Consider the following 25,883-nt stretch of genomic DNA (forward strand, 5'->3'; position numbering starts at 1 on the left):
CTCCTTCATTGTTGTTCACCACCACTGAGAACCAGAATTCCTAAACTGAAAAATCAAATAATGTGCTACTTCTGGAAAAAAAATTTATCCAAATACAAGAATATTCGTTATAAATCTCAGCAGCTCAGTGTCTTTATTCCAAAAGAGAAGTCATGGATAACCACATGATCAAATTTTAGAAGCTAGGATCTAGAACTAGACTTAAAATTCACCCTTTGGAGCCTATCTATAAGGCCAAATTAACCATCAGATTACTCTGTAAATTGCTATCTATTCCATGTTCATTGCTTGTGTGTAGGTATAAATAAATGTGTACGATCTAGGACAGCGATGAATAGTGACTAAATGTACCCTGGAAATTCAGCCCTGAACACTTTTTTCTAATCAAATCCTTTGTTCTGTCAGCAAATTCCCAGAAGTGATTTCTGTACTTTAGAATAGGCAAAATGTGTTATTACGACTCTGCATTAACTATTTTTTCGCAGAATACCGTCTTCTGTGCTCTTAGGAGATAAAGCTGCATCTCCAGTGGAAAAGTGGACTCAAACAAAAAAGTGGGCTTTGCCGTGACTACCATTGTTGATAATCCAAATGAAATTCCTTTAGGTAAGATTCTTAACTGGACTAGTCTGATATCCTAGTGTTCAGAATAAACACCTAATTCTCCCCAGAAGTGACTAGCATGCAGGCAGGGAGAAGAACGAGAACAGCATCTTTAAAGCAGTGATCTCTGACAGAAGTTTAAGGGGTGGATACAGAGGTGTGGAATAGATGTAGGGGAAACAAATCATGAGTGGGTCCATAACCACTTTTCAGAGGCAGATCAGAGAAAAAAGGCAACTCCAAACAACGTTTTCACAGAAAACAAAAAAAGAGAAAAAAATACAGAGGCAGCAGTGGTGAATCAGCCAGGATACGGGCTCCCAAGAGACTTCCCAGCCCAAGTGAACAGCTGCAGAGCTTGCTCCCTCTACTGGAGCATCCTAATAGACCCACAAAAGACTTGCTGGTTTGGCCCACTTTTAAGTCCACAGCAGATCTCTTGGACCAGGGCATAAACATTAATGCAGGGTTGATTACCATTGTTGGCTTACTATCACAAGGACTTTTTTTAAGGACTGAATATGAACTTTAATATGCAGATGAAGGCAGAGGGGAGAGAGCTATTTCATTGCTTTTGTTTCAAAAAGAAACAAAATAAGGCATACAAATTGAAAACTGTATTTTTCAAGTCATACTTGTGTCAGTTCAGTCAAACTGGAACATTAGGAAAAGCAAGCAGACCTTTTCAGTCTATCATATAATGCAGAAGAACAACTCTTGTTATATGACCTTTGCTCTAGGACAGATTACTCGCCATCATTCCTGTAGCCGCATATAGAGAAAACCACCTGCCTTTTTGAACTGTATGTTCTTGTTGAGTACAGCCTGGCCTTAAATACTTTGGCTTATGAATAAATAGCCTATTCCTACAGCAAACAGACTAAACCTCTCCTAAAGTATTTTCAGACTAATACAATGTCATCACTTAGTTATTTAGTGTTCACGTTGGATAATGTAAGTCATAGTAGCATGATGCATAGCAACATCAAGAAACTGTGACTCAGACGTGCACTGACACAGCTCTACTCTTGCTTGCAATAGTTTATGGCTGAGGCTCCTCTTTCTCTCTTGTAGAATTAGGGTCACCTTTGGGCTCCGAGACACCCTACGTGACTTTGGACAGATTGCAGGATCTTGCACCTTGCAACTCAGCTTTCTGTCTAATAAGTGAGAGTTGAGAGCATCTTACTCCTTCTTGTCTTTTTATAATTAAAGTTACATAGCTTTGATGTGGAATCTGCCTCCTCCTGTATATAACATCCAACATTTGGTACAAACATCTCCAATTTTAGCTGAACCTTACAAGCATAATAGTAAGAGAGTAAAATATTTTACTGAAAACTCATCTAGATGTAAATTAATGGATTTTGTGGCCTCTTCAGTTTAAACAGCTTCTCATTTTCCAGTTTTCTGTCATCTCAGTGAACACCTTGGTCTACTGGTTCAAACAAATTCAATGGAGGAAATGGAAACCAAGCTCTGCAGCAGTGACAAAGAGGAAGCTTTCAAAAGAGAGCTACCATACTGCATAGGAGAAATAGATTTCACAGCTTCTGGGAAGAAACGTGGAAAGGTACAGAACTGAAGAGTTTTAACCCTTTAACACTATTGCTGTTGTTCAGCTGTTACTTCTTAGCATTAAGCATAGAGACTGTAATAGTGAAGGTCCATGTGCCACAGTGTGAGGTACCACATTGTACTGAAAGTGGGGACCGTACCTTCCTGAACATGAATGTGATTTAAAATAAGGCCTATTAATATACAGAAATCAATCACTTGACTTGCACTGACATGCTACAAGTACAGTTGATCACTTTTTCTTTAAAAAAAATAAAATCATGTGCCCAGCTTCCTACATTTTGCATCATTTCCCTGTTTTAACCGCTTTCTGCCAAAAATTAATGACTATGGATTTCAACATTTTAAACATAGTTTTGAGCCATTTCAAGACTCACCTTAAAGTTCTCTCTCTCTCTATTCTGCTAATATGTAGAGAAGGATGTACATGGATAGACCCACCTCCTCACTAAATACATTAGTGTTAAGAGCAGAAGGAATTCCTAGGATCAGAAATATGCATTAAGATTTTGTTTCATCATAAAGTCCTAAGCACAAAGCCAAAATATATACAGAATGGGAAGAAGCAATAGATTCATGTATCACGTCCTTGAAAAACAGACATGAAATCAGGCATATATTTCAGCTAGTGCAGAAACAAGAAACGCCTAAGAAATTTGTTGACTTTGCTAAACTGCCATGGAACTGAAGGCAGTTCAAGAGGAATAGCAGCATTAAAGGAGAGCACAATTATGTCGGTCTGCAACACAGAATTAACCCATGGAACTCATCCAATTAGTAGATGACACTTGTACAGAAGCCTGCTAAATTAATCTTTGTATTTCGTTTTCTGTCAGGTCTTGCTCAAATAAGTTTTTCTTAAATAACCAAATTGATGATAAATTTCTCTCTGCATTCACCAGGAGCAATATCTCTACTGTATCCTACTGTTCCATTGTTATTCAGTGGGTTTTTTTGTTTTGTTTGTTGAAGTTTATTAAGGTCCCGAGTACCATTCATCCTGGACTTATATTTGAAGTTATGCTCAACAAATGGAAGCTACCTGCTCCCAATTTGGTTGTCTCTTTAGTAGGGGAAGAAGAAAATTTCCAGATGAAGCCTTGGCTACGGGATACCTTAAAAAAAGGACTTACAAAGGCAGCTCAAAGCACAGGTTAGTGCTTTAGGCTTTAAAGAAGGAATTTATATTCCTACTGGATTCTCACACTTAGCATCCAGTGATCTTTTAATGCCAATGGGCCTGCTCACATGACTATTTTTGGAAGTTCAAAGCTTTGCTGAATGCAACCTATAAGCTGTATTTAAATAGCTTTGAAAATGAAAGTTATTGTATTAGAAACAGCAAAAGTCAGTTATTTCAAACCAAATTACTCTAGGCAACCATTCCTGAAGTGTGAAATTACCTGACATTATTCCCTCAGAGGTGACACTAGAAAGATGGCATGAGATAGGACCAAATACATTGTCCCTCTTTGATGCCATAGCAAAATAATTCTTAAGAGAGCATAGCAATTTAACTTCAACAAGAGTGAATTTAGGTCAAAAATAAGAATTCTTGTGTTCTCCATTCTCACTTTTTAGCTACTAGTCAAAATCATGTTACAATAGCTTTTATTTTTTGAAGGCTGTTTTCTTCAAATCTAAGAGTTGAACAGATTTTGTTAGTAAAACAGCCTATGATTAGACTGAAGTTTAAACAAAAAGACCTTGGTGATGTGTAACACAAAATAAGTCAACAAAAGCATTTAAAACCAAAACCAGACCAATCAATGTCTGGGAACATTCATGGAAGTGGCTTTCATTTAAGATGACAATTTTTTTCCCCCGTAGCTTTATGAAAACACCTGGAAAACAAACTGAAAAATATCTGTAAGCATTTCACAGCAAGCTCTTGGTTTAGCGTTACTGGTCCAGACGAGATTGTAACAGTTTTGCTTTTTGTAATGAAACAGCCCAGTACCAAAGCTCTTTTTGGTACTTTTGTACCACGTAGATATTCTCTATCTCCATCTGCCTTCTATACTTAAGACTGGATGGCATCAAAATCTCCAGTTCCTTTGTGTTACATATTTGAAAAAGGTTGGTTAGCTGTTTACCTAGGGTTCTCCAAATGCTTTGTCACTATAACAATACTGCTGTAAATCCTACTCTCCTGAAGAATTCCCTCTCAAACGCACACAGTAACAAAAGAAAGAGAATACCAGATTAGGCAGGTTATGCCCAAGCTCTTCTGCTACCAGCTGATTGCATGGGACCGTTCAGTCCTCAGTTCAAGCCAACAACTTCCTCCACCCCGTCCCTTTGCTCTTCCTCCTCCCCGTCCCTTTGCTCTTCCTCCTGCAACAATCAGACCTGCTTGGTATAGTGATGTTTCTGTTCATATTCAGACAGTAAGTGACTCTAGACTGGACACAGCATTCTTGATGGGCGTATTGACATCAGAGTAAAGATGGTAATATTGCATCACATCATACATGAAGCACGTTTGCTTGGGCATATATTTTCTTCTTGTTTTCCTTCAAGTCTTACATACTCTGTATGTTTTTTAATTCTAGAAGTTACAGTCCATCAAGACCTATCTACAGCTTATCTATCTAAAAAATCCCTTAAATCTAGTACTGCAAGTAACGTTGCTTGACACACAAACATGTTCAATTACAGAGAAATTATCTATTTTTTAAAAATAATTTCAGGTGCCTGGATTTTTACCAGTGCTTTACGTGTAGGAATAACAAGACTCTTAGTGCAAGCAGTCCGAGATCATGCACTGGCTAGTACTTCATCCACAGTAAGAGTGATTGCCATAGGAATAACATCACTTGGAAAAATTCAGCACAGAGAAATTCTGGACAACACAAAGGTATTTTTCACTTATTCTACTTGTGAGACACGATTGTTCAGAAGTAAGCTGCAACTTTACAAAATTTGGAAGTAGTAGGCAGAACAACCTTGATCTAACTTAAAAATAAAAGTGGGGTTTAAGGTGTGTTTTGAGGGAAAACAGAAATAAAGAGCAGGAAAAACTGTTAGACCCTAACGGTTCTGTGCCATGCACGCTCAGTGTACTTGGCAGCAATTCTGCAAATATCCAGCAGGTGACAGCATTAGACATCAGCTCAGCCACCAGAGTAAGAATGAATGTTGGGAAACAATCATGCATCATAAGGTACCCTTCAATATTTTTTCCCTTGTCCACTTATTGCAGAAGCACTTACTCAAAGCTATTTCATAAATACTGTAAAGAGTATATTTTCTAGTATGGAACACATGCCATAAATATTTCAAGACCAAGTTTTCTTAAGTAGTCATTGAGTTGGTATCAAATACGCAAAAACTTGCTCAACACACCAGGCCAAAAATGCTAGCCATGCAGGATTTCGTCTAGTTTTTGGGAGCTCTAGGGACTTCACAGTTCAGGTCAAAACAATCAAAGTTCTTGGCAGTGTGTGTGTGTGTGTGTGTGTGAATATATATACACACACACACAAAAATATAAAAAGCCTGACCCAACAAAACAGTTGCTGAAAATGTCACGACAAGTTGATGCTGAATTGACCTGGAGGCAGAGGAAAAAAAAAAATAAATTATGGCATGACCTTCTTGTCACTGGATATACAGTCTGTCTTAAGCAGTAAAGTAGGTGTGTAATGACAATGAATGACAGTTCCTCTGTGCTACTTCACTTCCCTGCAGAAGCTAAGAAACAAGTGACAAACACAACCCTTTGAACTTGTACGTAGCTGTTCTCTAAGATAGGCCAGCACGTACCAGCTAGCACCTGGGAGACTGCCAGACCATATCAGCAATTTATTGTCATTGGGTTTCCCCTTTTTCCATCCTTTTTGCTGAGGACAGCTACCTCTGTGCTCTGCCAGGTGGGATTCTTTAGCTGGAAGACTTTAACCTATTTGTGTGGCTGAACTGGTCCGAAATGACCTGAGAGGAAAGAATTCCGTTCATTGCGGTTTTGAATTTTGTTCAGGAACGTTGCTTTGGCAAATGCAAACTAACTATTTCACCTCCCTCACAGGCTAAGTCATCAAAATGCAACTGGATCTTTCCCAACCAGCAGCTACAGCACTGGTCTTTTTATTGCGTTAGATTTTCTCCCCCTTGACTATTCTTTGTCAAGGAATATTTCATGTAGAATGTTCCTGACCCTTTGACTTCTGGCACTGCTTCCACCCAAAGACATTCTGGATTTCAGTCAGTAACTTTAAGACAAAGGAACTATAGACAGGGATGTTGATCTAAACCCAGTTCTCTTTATACTTGGCACTAACACAAGCAGCTTGTTGTATAAAGTAGAGCTAACAATCCACACTAGCAAGGAGAAAAACAAGCCCTGAAATCAGTGCATCCCTCCCATCTCTTCTGTGTTAATGGTATGCTTTAAACATCATTGAAAGATCACTTCCATATTTTCAGAGAATAAACAGGAAAATCCCCGAGGGCCTTTTTCAATTGGTTGCTGTGCCTCCGGGTCCTAATGAAAGGCCAGATCTTTGGCAAGTAGGCTTAATGTTACATGGCAGCAGAATATAGTCACACCCTCTGTCAAAACAAAATTTGAAGGCAAATTAATTGTGTCAAGAAGCTTTCCCCAACAAATGAGACACAGAGAGAAGGAGGTAAAACAAATTTGTGGCACTTGCTGTTCGTAAAGGACATGCAAATACACTGCTTTTTTTTCCCCTGGAACAGCCTCTGATGTTCCTGCTCTTCCCAGAGCTGCTGACAGGGAAAAGTCATCGAAACACACCCAATTATAGCCTTTTTTACCTTGCTTTGAAGGAGATTTCTCTTTCCAGTTTGACTGTATGCAGCTTCAGCTCAGAAAGCCACTTAGGGGCATGCTATGCAGTGTGCTCAAGCCTTCTACCCGCAGCCTGAAGGAGCTTGTCCTCTGGGTTACTTAATGGTTTTATGCATTAGTAGTGCTTCTACAAGCTCCTGGTGCTACATTCACTGCCTCTCGAACATCAGCCCTAGCCTTGGCTGTGGAGAAGAACATGGATAACCCCTGGTTTGGACTTCCCCCAGGATTCAACTGGGCACCTGCTCTTCCTAGCAGACACTGCCAAAAGCTGAGATTAAGAAAGAAAGGCTCCACATAAGATCTGGCTCTTGGAAACCAGAACATAAATCTCTCTGCCATACCTTAATGACAACTAGGTTACTTGCATAGTTACACTGCTATGTCTGGAAAGGCTTTAACACCTGTCTGTGTCCACAAAATCAGTGGGACGAAAAATGCGATACACAGGCACAATAGCCAAGCTGACAGAGTTTTGTTCATCAACTCAAAGGCTGCAGGAGCTGGAAAAGAGGCATAATAGAAGGAAATGCAGATTTTACACAGTTTCTTTAATCTGGATTACTTGCAACAGGACAGTGATTATGAAGATGAAAAAGAAGAATAACCAGGCACTTACAGCCTGGCTTGCAGCTAGGAATGATATATCAAAGTGGATGTGCAACAGTGGGAGAGAAAGGTTTATTAAGGAAGTAAGGGGAGCTTGAAAAAGTGTGTGTATAGAAGACCGTATGTAGCGCAATCCTTAGAACAAAGGACTATAACAGGGGTTCTGTTTTACCCAGACAGTGATTGTATGCAAAAATTCATTAATAAATAATTTAAAGATATAATACTGCTCACCCAAAATAAAAGATAATAAGATCCCACTTTCTAAATTCCACCTGTCACTCACTATTTTAGAATACAATTCCCAAACTGAGAATAACCATTAGACCTCATATAACCCTGCCAATTAAATAAAGCTGCATTTAAATTGACATGAACTTATAGCGGGCCAACTTATCTGCTGGACTAAACATGGACAAAACACTACTGAAATAGGTTTGTCCCTGTTTATACTGGCTGAGACTTTAGCCCTCTGATACATTACAGCTGCATCCACAATTATCAGGCCTCATGGCCTCTTTCCATTTGTGTGACAAATATTTCCAAAACCTCTGAATGAACACCTACATTCCAGAGATGATGGCTGGTGTCACTATATTTTGTAGAGCCCAAGAGGGAAACTTCAAGGACTCCAGCTTTCAGTCCTGTCAAATCTGGCACCTTTCAGAAGGAACACGTTCTCCTTCTTTACCCTTTTCAAAGAGCCTATTCAAGCATCTCAAAGGTGGTGTGCTATGTCATGGTGCAGGTAAAACAAAAATGGAGATGAAGGTCATAAAAACATGGACTGTGTTCTGTAGAGAACACTAACATCTCTCCTCCTCTCTCTAGAATGGAAGTCTTGTACACTACCAATCAGATGATAATATCCAAGGCCCACTGTATTCCCTGGACCACAACCATTCCCATTTTATTTTGGTGGATCCTGTAACACTAGATGAGCCAGATGGAACCACTAAGCTACGTCTCACCTTGGAAAAGCATATTTCAGAACAGCGTACTGGATATGGTGGTAAGTAGACTTTATATAGGCATGCTAACTGGAATAGTACTGATATTACAGTGATACTTGTGGGCCTCTGGCCTTACCAAACGCAAGTCCAACTGGACAATCACCTACATAGGCAAGATCAAGTAAACACATTCGTCATTATGTGAGAGGCAGAACTAAGGTGACTTCTGAAGTTGAGGAAGCTGCTCTTTGAACCAAAAATCCTGACTGTCACTGCATCTCCTTAAATATAGTTCAAAGCTTATCTTCAAAGCATAGCTGAAATTGCCTTAAAACACAACAAGTGGAAAATGAATCCAGCTTTAAGTGCTTAACCAGTGGCTCTAAGAGATGCATGTTCATTGTCGTATACTTTTATCCCCTCTTGCACACAGGGTCTTGAACTGCTCCCACACTGGAAGACAAGACTTGTGCCAAAGCCCTCTGAGATAGTTTAAGCCATATTTGTTGCAGGATAAAAATCTTATCCTGGGTAAACAATGTAGCATCTAATGGCCATCTAAATTTAGGTAACCTTTGCCTATAATGAGAACTGAGTATTGGGCAGGCCTCCTACTGCTATTTGTAGAAAGAATTCAGTTGTAGTGCTAATACAATTACTTTTACCTTTCCTTCGTTTCTGTAATATCTGCAGTGCTAGCACAGCTGAAACAGAAGGGAGAGCTCACTTACTTGCACTTTTATGCAGCAATGGAATATTCAGTTACATAGCCCCTAGTGTGGTTGCACAGATGGACCTGAGAGCATGACCACACCCAAAGAATGCTTATCTGATGACTCAGACAGGAAAGACCACAGGTGGACTGCAACGGTAGGCTGAGGTTGCAGTGCTGAGAATTGGAAAGGAGCCTCTTTCTGCTTGCAAACAAAATCTGATTGAACAAATCTCAGTGGAACAATTTTCTGTCAAAAAATGCTGATTCATTTGACAAATATTTCACTGGAACACACTGAATTCAGTGATATCTTCTATAAACAAAACCAATGTCGTTCATTTAAGCTTATTTATATTCAAGCTATGTGACTTTACTGAAGTAAAACACTTTAATAAGGACATGCAGAATTTCCCTATTTAAAAAAAATACCTAGAAGTCACTCAGAGTAAATTTTTGATATGCTGAATATTCTTTGCAATTAAGGACTTCCCACCTTCCCAGCATAAAGTCAGAATCCCCCACCCCTCCTCCAGCTAAATTTTATCTAAATCTATGGTAAATGAAGAATATTTGAAGCCATGAACATATCTTGAGGAACCTGTAGTCACAGAGGTCACTCTTCAAACTAAAACATCACCTTATAGAGGTATGGCAATGCTAGGCCATTAACTAAAACAAATGATATTACTTACCAATCATGTCCTGGCTACAGCTCAGTTCTACCTTGTCTCTGTAGTTATCCCATAACACATCCAACAAGTAGTAAGTGGCAATCTGTACGCTGCTCTGGGAGACAAAGGGAAACATCAGAAAATTGTTTGAACCAAATACCTTTTATCTTCTAACTGAAAGAGGCATTCATCTCATGACACTATGGTTTTAACTGAGCTCTTTTAGGGCAATCTATAGTCACCTTTGGGTTACAGAGTTCAGCATTTACAGTATAAACCAGCTAGAAATAAGTGGGCCCCTATGGGAGGATGGCTAAGGACAGGGATGCCTACATTGTTTCTTCCTCTGCTGCCGTGACATGTTAAATATTTCATTAGCATTTCTTTTAAATATTTAAAGATTATGTTATTAATAATCACCAGAATAGACTGTGCTGAATGAAATTTCAACCTGTTTAAGCAGAGTAATAAAGAGTATATGGTTCCTATCAACTCACATCTCACCCTAGCTGGTCTACACAGTCAGCCTCTTCATATTCTTAAATTCTGCTTTTATCAGCCTTTTCTCCTGGATTCCACTACACCTTCCTGCACATACTAGGCACATACATAACACCTGGGACAAACTAACAGCTTTTCACTTCGAACTGTATCTTAATATAAATAATGGTACCTGCCTCTCTGAAAATCTAACAATCTTGTCTTGCACCCTAACGTCACTCCATTACTTCACTATCTGACCACCTTGCAGTAAAGAAATGACTTAAAAAGTCAACAGTGCTATGACATACAGAAGTGCTAATATCCATATTTTGCAGCTGAGGTGTACTGAGCCAAGAACAGACTGGACTGCTTGCCAGGGATCATGCAAGACGTCCAAGGCAAAGGTGCCTTCATCCTGAACCTTAGACTAGGACCTTATCTGCTAGGTCACAGTGTTATTCTCTTCCTTTGCTACCTGCTTCTGCAATTGCCTGCCTTCTGCAGGCTCACGTTCTGCTAGGTACGAAATGAGCACATAACAGAAGTATTTTCAAGGGGTCGGCAAAAACACAATAGTTTTGTGAAAGCTGTTAACTTTTTAAAAATTAAACCATCTATTTCACAGGAATGGGTAGCATTGAGATCCCTGTGCTTTGCTTACTGGTAAATGGAGGACCAGGTACACTTGAGGTAAGAAGCTGTTTGCAACTTTAGAAAAATAAATTAACTGGTGTAAAACAATTAATGGAAAATTTGGCTGGATGACAAACACATGTATTGGCACTTTCCATAAAATCAAAATTCATATCTATACACCATTAAGAAATGAATTCTGTTAATATTAAATTTGGCAGTATTTGTTTGGGAGAAATATTTCCTTTTGAATAGGCAATAACTGATCTATAAACCATCTATAAATTCCATAGAATATAAAATTCCATTGCCAGCTGATACAGTGGGAAGAAGGAATCCAAAACCAAAACAAACTCACAGAAGCCAGTTCCAGATCTAGTGAAATAGAAATACTAGGCTATTACTCGAGATCGCATACAAAAAAAAAAGATTAATCACTCAGTGCTGTCCAGCAACAGTGAGACAACTGTCTCTGTCACAGAGCTCAGAGGAAGTACAAGACCAGGTTTGCTGGATATGCCATTTAAAACTATAGCATCCTATTTCCACTGACCAAAGATACATTGTAGGACAGAAGACTGAAGAGTTGTCTGCTAATAATCCCGTATCTTCTCCGGCAAAGGATCAGCACTGATTTTTTCCTGAGTAGCTCTATGACTTAAAGAACCTGTTAACTAGGAGGTACTCTTCGATCTGTATTTTACTTTTACTAGTATTCTATTTTGCTACTTTGTAGCAGCCTGTATGTCCATATGGCTTTTTTTTTAAATAATACTCTCAGATGAAAAGGAATATTCTACAGTACCTGTAGAGAGCCATTTAACCATAATTTAAAGTTTCCAAGTGATGAGACTGTCACATAAGCTGGTAACCTCTTTCAGAATAACAACTCATTTCTGGTGACGTTTTTTAGTTTCAGTTTTAAGTTCCTGTATCTTGTCATATCTTTTGTCAGCTGGACTGAAACACACACTGGTATTAGAAATCTCGCTGTTTAAACTAGGGTTATGTCACCTTTTGAGTTTTCCTTCTGGAAGCTAAATATAGGAGTGTTTTCTGTATCTTGGGTTTTGGAAAAAAAAAAAAAAAATCACATATCACAACCTATAAATCCTCTTTTCAAAGTTTTAGAGAACAAAGTAACTTGGAGACCAAAAGTGACTGGCTGGAGCTGCCCTAAATTTACATGTGCTGGGAATGGATAACTGCATTTTTTAAGAACATCAATTTCTTAAATACAAATTGGAGAATACACACCAAGGACTACAACAGTTGTTTAAAAAACCCCACTAAACTAAAAAAAAAAAAAACCAAACCTACACAACAAGCAAATCAATAGTTAGATTCTTAGAGTCTCATTAGCTTCTTGCGTAACTCCAGAGTAAGAAATAGATTGGCAGCAAAGAGTCATTGTTGCAATTATGATGCCATAGCTTCTGCTTTTCTCCCTCAGCAACTTGCCTGACTCATTCTAATTGCACAAGTAATAGAATTATCAACCTTTAACTCTTTTAGTTGCTATGCTTCAGTGTTTTTTTCCTGTGGCCCAATGTTGTATTCCCACAGGCAAATTCCTGATTTTCAGAACATGTTGCCAGGTTCAACAGAAGAGCCTACTGAGAATTTCTGTATAGTGCTCCTCTTGCACTTGACTATGCTGAAACACAAACTGCAGGGAGGTGGGGGGGCAGGGAAGAAGAGTCAGGGACAAAGAAGTTTTATGCATTGCTTGTCCAAATCAAGTTGCTTAGCTACTCAGCAGATGTGTCATGAAAAGGAGTATAGTCAGGGGCCTATACATGGATGACCTGCTACAGAATCAGAAAAATCTTAATAGCTTAGACGAGTCTGGACTGACTCACACACATTTATTCCTAGTTTGCAAGAAATACTTCTTTTGAATAACATTTTCTTTCCATATATGAATTCTAAAAATGTACTCTTTAAACTACAGAGAATTTGCAGCGGTTTGGAAAATTCTGCTCCCTGGCTTATCTTAGCAGGATCTGGAGGTACAGCTGACATCTTAGCTGCATTCATGAATGACCCGCAGCTTATCATGCCAGAAGCTGTTGAAAAGCAATTTAAAGAGAAATTCCCTGCAGAAAGCTTCTTGTGGAAGGACATTCTCCAATGGACAGCAACAGTGAGCTCGTATTTTTGATAATTACATGCATCATGTTCACAAGCTCTCTCCTACCATTTCTAGCTTCAGTAGTCCATTCAGTACAGGTTTGACAACAATCTGCCCAGAAGTTTTAGGTAGTCCAGTGCTCTGACACTAGTGTCAGAGAATACCTCTCTAACATTAAAATCAAGTGCTCAGTTGATCATACAAACTACTCTGTTCTAGTGATTCAACTGAACACTTAGGGCTCTGTCCTTCCTCAATTATTTCCTCAAGTAACAGCCAGCACCCAGGAACCTCACAGTCCTTCTGGAGAACATGAAGCATTATTTATACTCCACAGCTGTGGAGCTTGTGCAGCTGTGACAAAAGGGACCTAATTCATGATCTACAGCTGTTAAATGGAAACCTAATTGTGGACAAGCATGAATAAATTAAAAAGAATGAAGGGTGTTTAGAAATTATCCTATCTATTGTCAGTTATGTGTGTTCTTAAAAAAGAAAGACAAAACAGATCCACAGATTTTCCTTACTCTTTGTCCTGAGGCACACTTGCTGGACTTAAAACCACTATGCGTAAGTGTTTAAGAGACAAAAAAACACTGTGAGATTGTCTTTATGTGAAGATTGAAGAGCACTGTGTGCCTCTGAGATAAACCAGGTCCACTCAACCTGTCCCACTACTTATCCTTTACAGTCCCTGCTGTAATCCTTAGCTTTAAAAGTTCCAGTTCCTTTAGGCAGAACTTTGCCAGATCACAAACCCAAGGGAATGGAAGGGCATCTAGAAGCAATATTGCCAGATGCTCACAAAGTCTCGGTGTAACTGCACTGCGAGAAAGAAAACTCAATAAATAGAGAACAGAAGGAAAGAGTACTGTATATATCAATATTTGATGACTTTTACTCAAAGAAGATTTAGAGACTATGCTTTTAAATAAACAGTTCTGAGAGCAAAGTTTAAATGTCAAAGCAGAAAAAGGTAAAACAAAACTAGCGGTATCCTGGCCACAGCATGACTATGAGTCAAATAAGAATGTGAGTTAAGGAAGGATCTTTTAATTAAAGCACTGCTCTGGTTCTCAGTATATCCAAGTTCTGTTCCTCCTATCCTGCTAGATGGTTTTGGAGAAGGCAGTAACTCCCTCCTTGCTTTAGGACTTATTTATGTATGGGAAACTTGTCTTCTTGCCAAACCTCAGCTTTACAATTAGAACGTAAGTTTTTGGGAAATACTGTATGGATGATCTCCACTGGGCTCTTAGCCATTAATATAGAACAGTAGAACAATGCGTAAAATTATTTTTGTTTCAACTCCCAATAGATTCAGAACATTATTTCACACCAACATCTTCTAACTCTGCACAACTTTGAGCAAGATGGTTCAGAAGAACTAGACACAGTCATTTTAAAAGCTTTAGTAAAAGGTAAGAACAATAAACACAGCACAGTGTAATACTTGTCTTATTTGACTTCTTCTATGCCATAAATTTATTTCATTCTTGTCCAGAGCAAGTTCATTTGGCTGTTGGATCAGATTTCATTTCTGATGCAGAGTTCTTCTGTTTGCTTATTGACAAATTAACTGTGGCAGTTAACATGGCTCTTGTAACCTTGCTTTAAACTAGTGTTTGCTTTTTAATCGCATGCTATTGTATAGTACTATTTTAATCACTCCTTTATTTCACTACTTGCTTCTCTTAGTAGTAGAGGTTATAGAACTGAAATATACTGGAGCAGTTATTCCAATTACAAACCATTAAAAAACAAACAAACAAAAAAAACCCAAAAAACAACCAAAGCACAAAAAACACAAGTAGACCTGAACTGCCTTAGTTCCAGAAACAATCCATTTCTCCTATGAGAAATCTTCACTGTGTCTTCTGAAAGAAGACATTACTTGCTCTGCCACCCATTTCAATTTGTGTTAATTTAATTGCTTGTGTTACCCTAAATTTAGCATGAGGAAAAAAAAAAAAAGAAGATATTCTATTCCTAATGTACTAATTGAAACAAGACAAAAACAATAGCCAGTCCTGTCACCTCCTTTCTGCAGGCCAGGGTCCCTCTTAAAATCTTACAGACATTTAAACTTAATGTTTTAATAGAGAATTTAGCTAGCAAAAATTACTATTTTTTAATATTAAGGTTTCTTAAGTTAGGGGAAAAAGTGCTGTGAACAGTTCCTGGTTAAGCAACCCATAGGTCTGTGATAGCTGAAGGAGAGCTTGTATTGCTAATCAAATTACCAATACTATATTAAATTAAACATAACAAGTGTGAAGTACTGAGTTTATTTGCATTTCCTGTTTTTGCCAGCCTGTAAAAGTCACAGTCAAGAGGCTCAGGAGTATCTGGATGAACTGAAGCTGGCAGTGGCCTGGAATAGAGTGGACATAGCTAAAAGTGAAATATTCAATGGTGACGTGGAGTGGAAGGTACCAGGTTTTATTGCCTTAGAGGACAATCTGTTTATATTCGAATGTGTACAGGACACTGAAACATCCTGATAGAAGGCTTCAGTTTTTAACACTACCTGCATTCTTCACAAAGAGATTGCGCAGTGGTAGTATGCTTCCTTAGGCTGTTTGTCTTTCTGGTCTCCTATATGGTAATGGCTAAAGACAGAGGAATAGTTCAATGGTCACGGTCTCTTTCTTGAGCTCTTTAGGGGCAAGAATCCTTCCCCCCTCCTTCTGTGCAGACCTTTAAAGGAAACAGGCCTGAGCTTACAAAGCAAAAGCAGCATGCAGTTATTGCTGTTAGAAGATGGTAGGAAGAATGTCACTGTTTCCAACTGGTGTATAAATACCCAGTGCGGTGGGTATCTAACATCACCACAACTCCTACAGCATGCTATTTGTGTTGATGTTTTAACATTAATGCTTACATAGACATTTTGTCACAGAGAAATGAAGAGAGTTCTACCTCTCTTTCTCATTGTACCCACTGTTGATCTGGTGGAAGACAAAATGTGCATGTACCTCCCTCCTCATCCATCCATGATCACCCCAAAAAACTTCTTTATTTTTTTTTTTCCCTTCATCAATCTAGTCCTGTGACCTGGAGGAAGTCATGATGGATGCTCTGGTCAATGACAAACCAGAATTCGTAAAATTATTTATTGACAATGGGGCTAACATGTCCGAATTCCTGACATACGGTCGTCTGCAGAGACTCTACTGTTCCATTTCTCAGAAAAGTCTCCTCTATGAACTTCTACTGAAGAAACATGAAGAAAGCAAGCTGACCTTGGCAGGGCTCACTGGTCAACAGCATAAGGAGCAGAAGAACATCAGCCCACTCTTCACTCTCAGTGAGGTCTCTAGAGTTCTCAAGGATTTTCTCCATGATGCATGCAAAGGTTTCTATCAAGACCTTGGACATGGAGGCAAGAAGAAATCCGTGAGTTACAACTTTCCACCATAGTCCTGCTCCCCTCCAATTTAGAATTTCAAAAATTTTAACTAGGTCTAGCCTCTCGGGGTGGGGCAGGGAAGGAAAAGAAAGATGAGAGGAAAAATTAGTAGTATGAAAAGCTAAGTTTGAATCTAGTCAGAATGTCTTTGTTCACAAGGACAGACAGTTTGGGGCAATACCTCCAAAGTCATTAAGCAGACTCCAGACTTACAAATTGTACAGTAATAAAAATTTGTCCCTGAAATCTCACTTACCTTTGTGGGATTTGGCAGGAAGTGAGCTAAAGCCAAGTGCTGTAAATAAGGCCCAATTTAGTTATCACATCCCACCACCTACTAGCTTTTTTCCTTTAAAAGCTTCTTGCCATGGCTGCCACCAATGGCTCAATCCCATTAACATTGGCAACAGAAAGAGCATCACTGTACTGGGATACCTGTGTCACTGCTGCTAAATTGTGTGTCTTATTTCAAGTTAGGAACTAGTAGTTACAAAGACTGATGACACTTTTGCGGTATCTTTGTTTCCTGCAAGGTTTTCAATGCAATTCGGTTGATTAAATAGCTCACTACAAACTGAAGGGAAAAAACCCAAACAGCTACACCCCTGAAAAATGCCATTAAAATAAATTTGAACAGAACACCATAGTTTTAATTTAAAAATATATCCTCACAAAAACTTGTTTTATTAAAAGAAAAAAAAAAATCCACTCTGGCTGCTTCTAATGAAGACAATAGATATAAAGGCAGTTTTTAAACATACTTAAAACTCATAACTCGACCTAAGTTGCCATTCTTCCTCTGGAGAGTTTTTTTTATCAAATGCTAAAGGAATAAGCCACATTCTACTTAAAATACTCCTTGCATGAGGGAAAGGTTTCTCAAAGGAAAGACTAAAAAGAGGGTATTGACGTACTCTATTCTTGTCCTGTACAGGGCCTTGGCAAGATTTATTTCTGTTGAAATAAAATGCCTTTTGTCCCCTTTTCTTTGAAACCGTGTCCTCCGTGGCAGTTGAGCAGAATCCAATATAACTGAAGGCAAGCTCAGATTAGTTAATCACAGGTTTGTGTTGTATGATATTACATACCAGTGGTGAAACCCCAGCCTTAATAAAGTCAATGAGAGCTTTACCATCGACTTCAATGGAGTCACGGTTTCATCCAGAACATTCTCACCCATATTGAGTTATATCGGGGACACAAGGGTCCTTTGATTCAGTACAGAATGAACTAATTACCTCTCAGTCCTACAGAAAAGAAAAAGAAAAATCAAAAGACTATGAAGTAGATGGCAAGGCCAAGAGAAGCTTAGATCATGTCGTTTGCATGGAATGAGACTGCAAAGCAGGTTTTAATTTCTACGAACCATATTTCAGGATAAAATGAATACAAAGCGAATACCTGGGCCCTTGGATATGAACCAGAAAAGCAAAAATCCTTGGAGGGATTTGTTTGTATGGGCAGTACTTCAAAACCGGCACAAGATGGCAAACTATTTCTGGGCTATGGTAAGCTTTGAGCTGTAGCTGCTTCAGATGAAATCTTGGCATATTTCAAGTATATGAGATGTTTTTGTTCAGCCTTGCAGCTCAGATGACAGACAGGTTTGTTTCTAAAATATGAGATGTGGCATTTATAGGGCCTTTCATCCCTGTGTGGCTCATGCCAAGCAGGGGCCAGAGTGCCTGACAGAGAGGGAAGGCAGAGCAGCAGCAGGTGTAAATCAGCCCAGCCTGAACCACTGCTGATTAACCTCAGCTGCAGCATTGGCCCTTCTCTTCCTTGCTGCTGCTGACTCACCACTCTCCGTCTCAGGTTTTGTTCCTTCTACAGTTGGTCAATTGTTTGGGTTCTAGCACGATGGAGAGGGAAGTCCGTGCAATCAAGCATCTTTAGATTACGTGCTGTACGCGTAGGGAACAACAGCGTCATACTCTCAAAGGCTGAGCTTCAAGCCAGCATAATCGGCTCCTGTTTGACAATCCTCCACAACCGAGGCCCTGTCTCGTGCATCTGGAGTGCAATGCCATAGCTTCCCTCCCCCCCCAAAAGCCAGACACAGCTATCAGCCTCCATCCCTGAGCTTCCAGACTGCTGCATCTGGCATAGAGGGAGTCACAGGGAGGGACAAACTGCAGCACAGCTTTACAGCCAGTGAGTGTGCGTGCGTGTGCATGCAGACACATCTGCACCGTGCAGGGCCTTGTGTTTGTGGAGCCCTGTAATCAGAAGGCATGTTTGTCTGCTCTGTGCCACTGTTGTGCCTCTGCCAGCTGTGCTCCCTCCTTTCCCATACATCCTTCTGTAGGGTCTCAGCACAGCCACATTCGAGGTATCTTGGCACTGTGTGTGTTTTGCTGTATTTCCATAACGTGCTCTTCTCCTTTCAGTTTTTGGTTGCTACCCCAAATCAGGCCCCTCTAAGGTCAATCAAACCCAAAAGTCTCCAGCCTTATAATGGCACAAGAACTACCCAATTATGTGGGTTTCAGTTTTCGAATATCACCAAAACTGTCATTTTGATTGACATTTTGGACTTTCAAGTCTATGTTTGAGGGAAGATTCTTCAAAGGGGAGATATGCATGAAAATTTTGTTGTTGTTGTTAGACATGTTCCTTAGTGAAGTCTCCCCAGTTCAAAAATGCCCTCCAGTGGATGGTGAAAGCAGCACCCCTTTCAATTCAACAGGGTCAGGAGGGTGTAGCTTCAGCTCTGGCAGCCTGCAAGATCCTTAAAGAGATGTCCCGTCTGGAGACAGAGACCGAAGTAGCACGTATAATGAAAGAGGCCAAGTATGAGCAGCTCGCTGTTGGTAAGTAACAGCACCTTGTTAACAGCATCAAAGATTTAAGAAGTAACTGCCATTGGAAGGCAAGCAAGTGAAAAAAAATACCGTTTCAGTTCTAAAAGGTCAACTGTGATGAATAATTCAACAGCCTTGCATCACAGGCAGTCCCAAACATTCAAATACCACAGAAGGACTTAAAAACCAATCATTTTGGAAAAATCAGTGTTCCAAGACTGGCCTTTGGGATGCATGGAAGAAATTACTCTGCTGGTGCGTGTTGGTATTTTAAGTGTCTGACCTTAGTACAAGGTGTGTTACAGCAGTGGGCAAGAGAGAATAACCAAAACGCTTCCAGGCTCACAGCAGCCTGGTTTTCCTGCAATATCAAGCTTGCTCTGTAAGGGCCACTAGAGCAACAAGTTTTAACGTTTGTCTTTGCTGCTAAAAATAATTTGAGATTACCTCACCCAGAAGAGGGCTAACTGCACTGCAAAACTGCAGTGAGGCTCAGACTGGTTTCACAGCAGACAAGCCGCCCCTCCCTACAGCAGTAAGCGTTCAGGCATCTGCAATGCCAGAATGCCAAGCTCTCTCCACTTTGCCTGGTTAAAAACAGATGTCTGCACACAAGCTTCTCTGCTGATCTGACTTCAACCTAATCCATACCTGAAGGTAACACTGCTTTTAAAGTATGCCATACATGGAAATGCAGAGCCTCTTTCTCTCCCCCAAGAGCTAGTACATCAAGGAGCTGAAGGCTCATTCAGACATCACTACATTATTTACACACGGATCACATTTCCCCCTTTTCTTACAGGGCTATTATTATTTACAAAAAAAAAAAAAAAAGTCAGGTTCTTATATAATCACAAGGCTTGAGTAATTTAGTCATGGAATTACAGGGCCTAATCCAATACACAGAAGTCTGCTCCTTAGCTTTGGTAAGTATTAGATCAGATTCTCAATTCTAATTTCTGGCCCGGATAACACTGTCAATATTAAGTAGAGCAAACATGCTTTAAGAATGATAAATACCACATCAACTGCAAAAGTAGTCTGTATATCAGTTTATTTTAAGTGAACTTGATCCTTTCCCCAGCCCTCACAGTGTAACAAGGTGTAGGCTGGCCTAGGAAAGTTACCGTGATAATAAAGTGAATCATCAGCATGAAACACACACAAGAAGTCAGATCTCATCTAATGAGAAAACCTTGACTTTTTGGATTCTTTAACCTAGTTTCTGAGCTCCAGGACCAGCTTATCTGGAAACAACTACGCCACAACAGTCCACTGTCTAATATTTTATGTCAAATAAAATCAAGAATTTTGTTGGCTACAAGCCAAAGCTGAGCTGCTCCTTTTGTTTCATCTATTCAGGAGAGTGAGGGCAGTGTGGCAACTCATCCTTCAAAATGTAAGAGGATCTCCCAAGAGATACAAATTTGCTTCATATTGCCTAAAGCGCCACATGATGCAGCTACAGACGAGGGTCTACAACAAATACTGACATGTTTCCAAGAAGCTTCTTATGCTGTCTGTAGGAGAACTGAGAAAGAAAAATTTTCTTCTTGGATCAAACAACAATAGGGGGAAAAAAAGCTCAAAACACAAACCTGTTAGAGACCCCAGGCTAAGAAAAGAGCATGCAGATAGAAACAGGTGAGAGGGAGGTACTGAGAGATTTACTCCATACCTTTCTACAAACAGTGGGAATTTTAAAATTACAGTGATTTTTTTTCAACAAGGCAAATCTATTTCATCTGCCCTCTGCCCCAACACATGTACACACATGCATAAACCCACAGTGAGTTATTCTTGTGTCCAGCATTGTTCCCCTCTCCCTCTCACCTCCTCTTAGCTTTCTTGGGCTCTTCTCAACTACTTCAGCTTTGCAGGAGGCTCTGGTGCAGCAAGGAGCATCTGACACTGCTCAGGCTTTGCTACCACCGTGCTCCACCCTACGCATACCAGTCTCTTGCCTTACATTCTTTTTTAAATTTTTTTTCTTTTAAATTACAAGATCTGTTTATTTACGTTTCCTTCATTTGGCAGAACTGTTTAGTGAATGCTACCACAACAGCGAGGAGAGAGCATTTGCTCTGTTGGTGAGGAAAAATCAGTACTGGAGCAAAACCACCTGCCTTCAGCTGGCTACAGAAGCAGATGCAAAGTCCTTCTTTGCACATGACGGTGTCCAGGTAAGTTCTACAGACCCTTCCCTCACCATCTCTACCCCCAGGGCCTTTAAGCATGATGTTGGACACAGGATTGGATAGCACAGCAACTGAACAACCCCTTGAAAGGTATTCCCTTAAGAGACATTCTTCGGAGAGGGGACTCTTCCCTCTCCCTAGCACTATACCTAGAGGATGTTATACCGCATCCTTGACAAAGCAAAACAGTTCCCCCTTTCCCCTCCCTTTCATCCAGTTGGCCTGCAGACCAGCACACTGAGGAGAAAGTTTAGCCCTTAATTCCATGCTTGCTTTTTATTCCTTCCTTGCTCACAGAGAAGCATCAGAAAGCACTTTAAATCTGCCCGAGGCATAATGAAGCTGCTCCAAGATGTGAGGTAACTCCTTGTTCAGATTCAAGGAAGAGCTCACTGATAAAAGTTAAATCAAATTACTATTCAGCTTTGCCCTCACAACCTGAGTTCTCTCCACATGCACAAAGCTAAATTAAGAGTGATGGTGCTTTTAGCTCCCAGTACCTGACTTGCACTTTCTTAGTACTACAGATGTTGCTTAATTCCACTTGACTTGCCGTTCTTTCCACTGTCCTCTTCAGAACTCTTTGCATATTCAACAACATCTGCAGAAGGACGTGCAGAGTGCCTCTTTGCTCTGAGGGTGTACCTGCTCTTTATTTTTCCAGAGCATTCACTGTCTTAGGAGCCACAGAACATAGGTGCACTTCATCTGCATGTATGTTTTTGTGATGTTAAAGCCAACTCTTGTCTTCTTGACTTTCAGGCCTTCCTGACAAAAATATGGTGGGGAGACATGTCTACAAGCACACAGATCCTGAAGTTAATCTGTGGATTCTGGTGTCCTTTCCTTATCTACACAAATTTAATAGCATTCAGGTACAAACATAAGGTGCAAGAGATAAGTAAGGGATGAAAAATAAGCCATAAAAAATATCCAGATGCAAAATTTCTCATCTAAGTCATAAAACCAGTAATATCGCCTCAGAGTGTCAACAGGAGGACTGCACCACTGTTAACCAAATCAGTTTTCTATCAGACCGTGTGATTTGTGCATCCTGTGCCAGTGCCTATTCTAATACTTAGAAGATCAATGCCACAGTTTCACATATATCACTTCTATTTTGCACAGTCCACAGAAAAGCCTGTTGGAATTCTGTCAGCTCCAGATTCTACACAGTAATGTATAGAATATCTCCAGGTGTAGCACCATCTATTTCTAGATTTGGAGATGCCTGGTTCAGACCTCATTATCTTATCTAGAAAAACAGCCATCACAAAGCAGTATTATTAGCCACAAGCCTTGATAACCATAAGTCAAGCTTAAAAACACAGGACTGACATGAAATCAATTAAGATTTTCAAATTCAATGTCTTATGAGATCTTTTTGTTAGTCTTCTGCAGGCATAGCTTTGGAGTTCATAGTTTTCAGCTTTTTGTCATAGGTTTTCTTAAAAAAAAAAAAGGCAGCCAAGATGCTCAGGCAGTCATAAGAATCCAAGAACTGGAACTTTAAGAAAACCTCCTAATATTGTGAGAATCATATACAAATCATCAGAATTGGCATTATGGAATGACAAGAAACATATATTTCTTAATAGCATAACTGTTAAACTACTTAAAAAGCAAGAGGAAAACTTGTTTGGCACTGCTGACTTAAGAATTTCCTTCTGCCAGTATCACTAAAGATGACCTTCTCATCATAGTGGCTGCCGGATTCACAAATTCAAGTAACTTTACGTGAAATTTTGAAAAAGTTTTCATGGAAAGGTTTAAATTATGATTCATAATCAAAGTAAGCCTTTCCAAATCTGTTGAGGACATTTTTTGCCTCCTTTCCCTGGAAATGCAAGAGTTGACACCATGTTCCCTATTGCTCTGGCATTTCCTCTCTTACTTTCTGCTAAGAGTAACCAGGAATGGAGCATTGGGGTATTGTCTTCTAGGACTGACTGAGGGGTTTATTTCTCCTCAAACCCTAAGTAACTTGAGGAAACCGAGCATCCTGCTCCATTTTTGTGAAGCATGCCAATTATCACTTCTCTGAATCTTGTGGGTGACTTCACCCTTCTCCTTACAAAGAAACAGAATTTGCAGAGGTCATGATTATGCGTTATTTGATAGCTTCTCAGTGGAGCAAGTTCAAGATAAGTACATGCTAGCAGTTCTATATGAATGCCAATTTAGTAGTGAAAAATTGCTAACCATCATCTTTCAACTAATGAGTTTATTTCCTTACAGTGAGGAAAAACAATCAAAGAACGAACCAGAGCCATTTAGAGAGCTGGACAGTTTAGATACAGAGAGGACTCTGCTTTTTTCCAAGGAAGAAGATATGTAAGTATAAACTCGTTAGTTAATATAACTTTTGTGACAACAATCAAAGAACAGGACACTTCTTGTGGATTGGTGACCAGCTAATGATCTAAGGAGCAGCTGAAGGACCAAGAAAGTCATTACTCCTCAGAAAGTGCTGCACCCTCTGATTACTGCTGTTGCTGCTCTCTAAAAGGAACATAGAAAATAAACAGGGATATATCACTGTTTTAAGATGACACAACTTTACTTGTTCTGAGCAGGTAATTTCTACAGAACAAGGAATCTGCTTAATACCTGGGGAATCGGAAAGCATTTCCTGAGATTCCCTTCAGCTCATGATGGCTCATATACATTGGATTTAGGAACTAAGCCCCTATCAGATTACTAAAATGAGCAGAAAGAAGGTTCTCAGCAAAACCTTACATTATTTGAGTGCATCACTACATACTTTCCTACAAAGGGAGCAACAGAAGTACTCGCAAACATCAGCAACTGGAAATTTTAAATTAAGTCAGCTTCCCACCATACTACTGCTCTTCGTTTATATTGTAAAAGATGGACCCTGAAGTACAACAACAAACTTACGAGTTAGTGGGAGCATTACACAAATGGGTAACTGAGCACAAAGATTTTGTCAGTTGCTCGTGGTCATTCATAGATCTGTGATTCAGAACTCAAATCCCATCCTATACCTCTGCCACACGCTCATCACCAAAACCTGGGAGGCCATAAGGACTTAAGTCAGGATAAGAAGACTTCCTGTTAGCACAAAGTCCTCTTAATAGCTAGACAGTGCTAACTAGGCAATTGCATTAAGCATGTGTTTTTCAATGATTTAAAGAGAACTTCAGAAATATGTGAACAACGGTAGCGAGGAAGCATTGTCCACAGTATGAAATACCGGACCAAGTCTGAGTTATTAGCTTCTGTTTTTACCTCTGGCATTTAACTGCCGGTATATTGGAGAAAATCATTAGTTCTTCTCTCTCCCTCCCTACCCTATAAAATAGGTGTAAAAGCATCTGCCTCTTGGGAGCTATTTGTAAGCAATATGTCATAAAGCACTTCCATATCCTGAGTGAAGCGTGGTTTGGTCATTACATTGTGCGTTCCAATTGCTATTATCTTAGCAATTTATTTTAACAAAGAGGCGCTCTCCCTCCCAGATCTATTTCAGCATCTTACAGTAAGACTGCAATTATCTGTTTATGTTATTTGCATGTTACCATGGGAATGTATTGTATGATGTCATAAATTGAGAGGCAGTACAAAATCAGGCACATAGAAAAGACTGGCTGTTAGGAGAAACTTTTCCTTGTAACAAGTGTATTTAATAATTAGTAAGAATGTCAGGGGAAATTAAAAACCAGTGAAGAGTCATTGTTTATTTTGTGTGAGGTGAAATTGAACACATACCCTAGCGTGCACATCCTTTGTTAGAGATCATGCCTCTCGGAGTCAGAATCACAGAATTAAAGATCCAATAACACCCCTAGCTTACACAGGAGAGCAATTTATGTGGAAACAAAACCTCACACCAAGATCAGATTGCTATCAAATACAGGGAACTTGCATTTTCTGCACAGGATAATTTCCATTGCCAATTGATAGCACTTCATGTTCCAAAACACAGCAAAAACAACTGTAGATGTACAGGTCAAATTTCCCTTCAGTTACCAAAATACTTGCGTAATTTCAGTATAGTCAAAGACTACCTTAATAATTAATTGAGGTCAACTTTTTTTGCTAAAAGGCTTCTATATTACTTTTTCTGCAATTTAATTTAATCGTAAAGGGCAAGATGCCAGCGCTTACAGTTCTGTAAAGGACGAAAGTATTCCTTCAGTAGTTCTCTCAGACTTCAGCAAGGACAGTCAAGAAACACATGCTTAGTATGATCCAGCACTTATGAGACTGGGTCAAATATAGGAATTGTTAAAAGTCACAGCAACAACAAG

At 39.6% G+C, this 25,883-nt stretch overlaps 1 protein-coding gene across 1 annotated transcript in view; it reads left to right on the top strand.

The window, feature by feature from the left end:
- Positions 1 to 2,059: 2,059 nt before the first annotated feature.
- TRPM5 (transient receptor potential cation channel, subfamily M, member 5) overlaps positions 2,060 to 25,883 on the top strand; it is a 38,507-nt gene continuing 14,683 nt past the window's right edge. Inside the window, exons 1-14 of the mRNA XM_009698020.1 lie at positions 2,060 to 2,176; positions 3,154 to 3,334; positions 4,875 to 5,041; positions 8,438 to 8,618; positions 11,054 to 11,118; positions 13,016 to 13,207; positions 14,514 to 14,616; positions 15,509 to 15,627; positions 16,244 to 16,594; positions 17,984 to 18,115; positions 19,297 to 19,420; positions 21,449 to 21,594; positions 22,372 to 22,484; positions 23,848 to 23,943. Coding sequence (XP_009696322.1) covers positions 2,060 to 2,176; positions 3,154 to 3,334; positions 4,875 to 5,041; positions 8,438 to 8,618; positions 11,054 to 11,118; positions 13,016 to 13,207; positions 14,514 to 14,616; positions 15,509 to 15,627; positions 16,244 to 16,594; positions 17,984 to 18,115; positions 19,297 to 19,420; positions 21,449 to 21,594; positions 22,372 to 22,484; positions 23,848 to 23,943 — 2,087 coding nt within the window. The remainder of the gene's footprint in view (positions 2,177 to 3,153; positions 3,335 to 4,874; positions 5,042 to 8,437; positions 8,619 to 11,053; positions 11,119 to 13,015; positions 13,208 to 14,513; positions 14,617 to 15,508; positions 15,628 to 16,243; positions 16,595 to 17,983; positions 18,116 to 19,296; positions 19,421 to 21,448; positions 21,595 to 22,371; positions 22,485 to 23,847; positions 23,944 to 25,883) is intronic.

Source organism: Cariama cristata, unplaced genomic scaffold (genome assembly GCF_000690535.1).
Source record: "Cariama cristata isolate BGI_N322 unplaced genomic scaffold, ASM69053v1 scaffold40893, whole genome shotgun sequence".
In the NCBI taxonomy this organism is placed as follows: domain Eukaryota; kingdom Metazoa; phylum Chordata; class Aves; order Cariamiformes; family Cariamidae; genus Cariama; species Cariama cristata.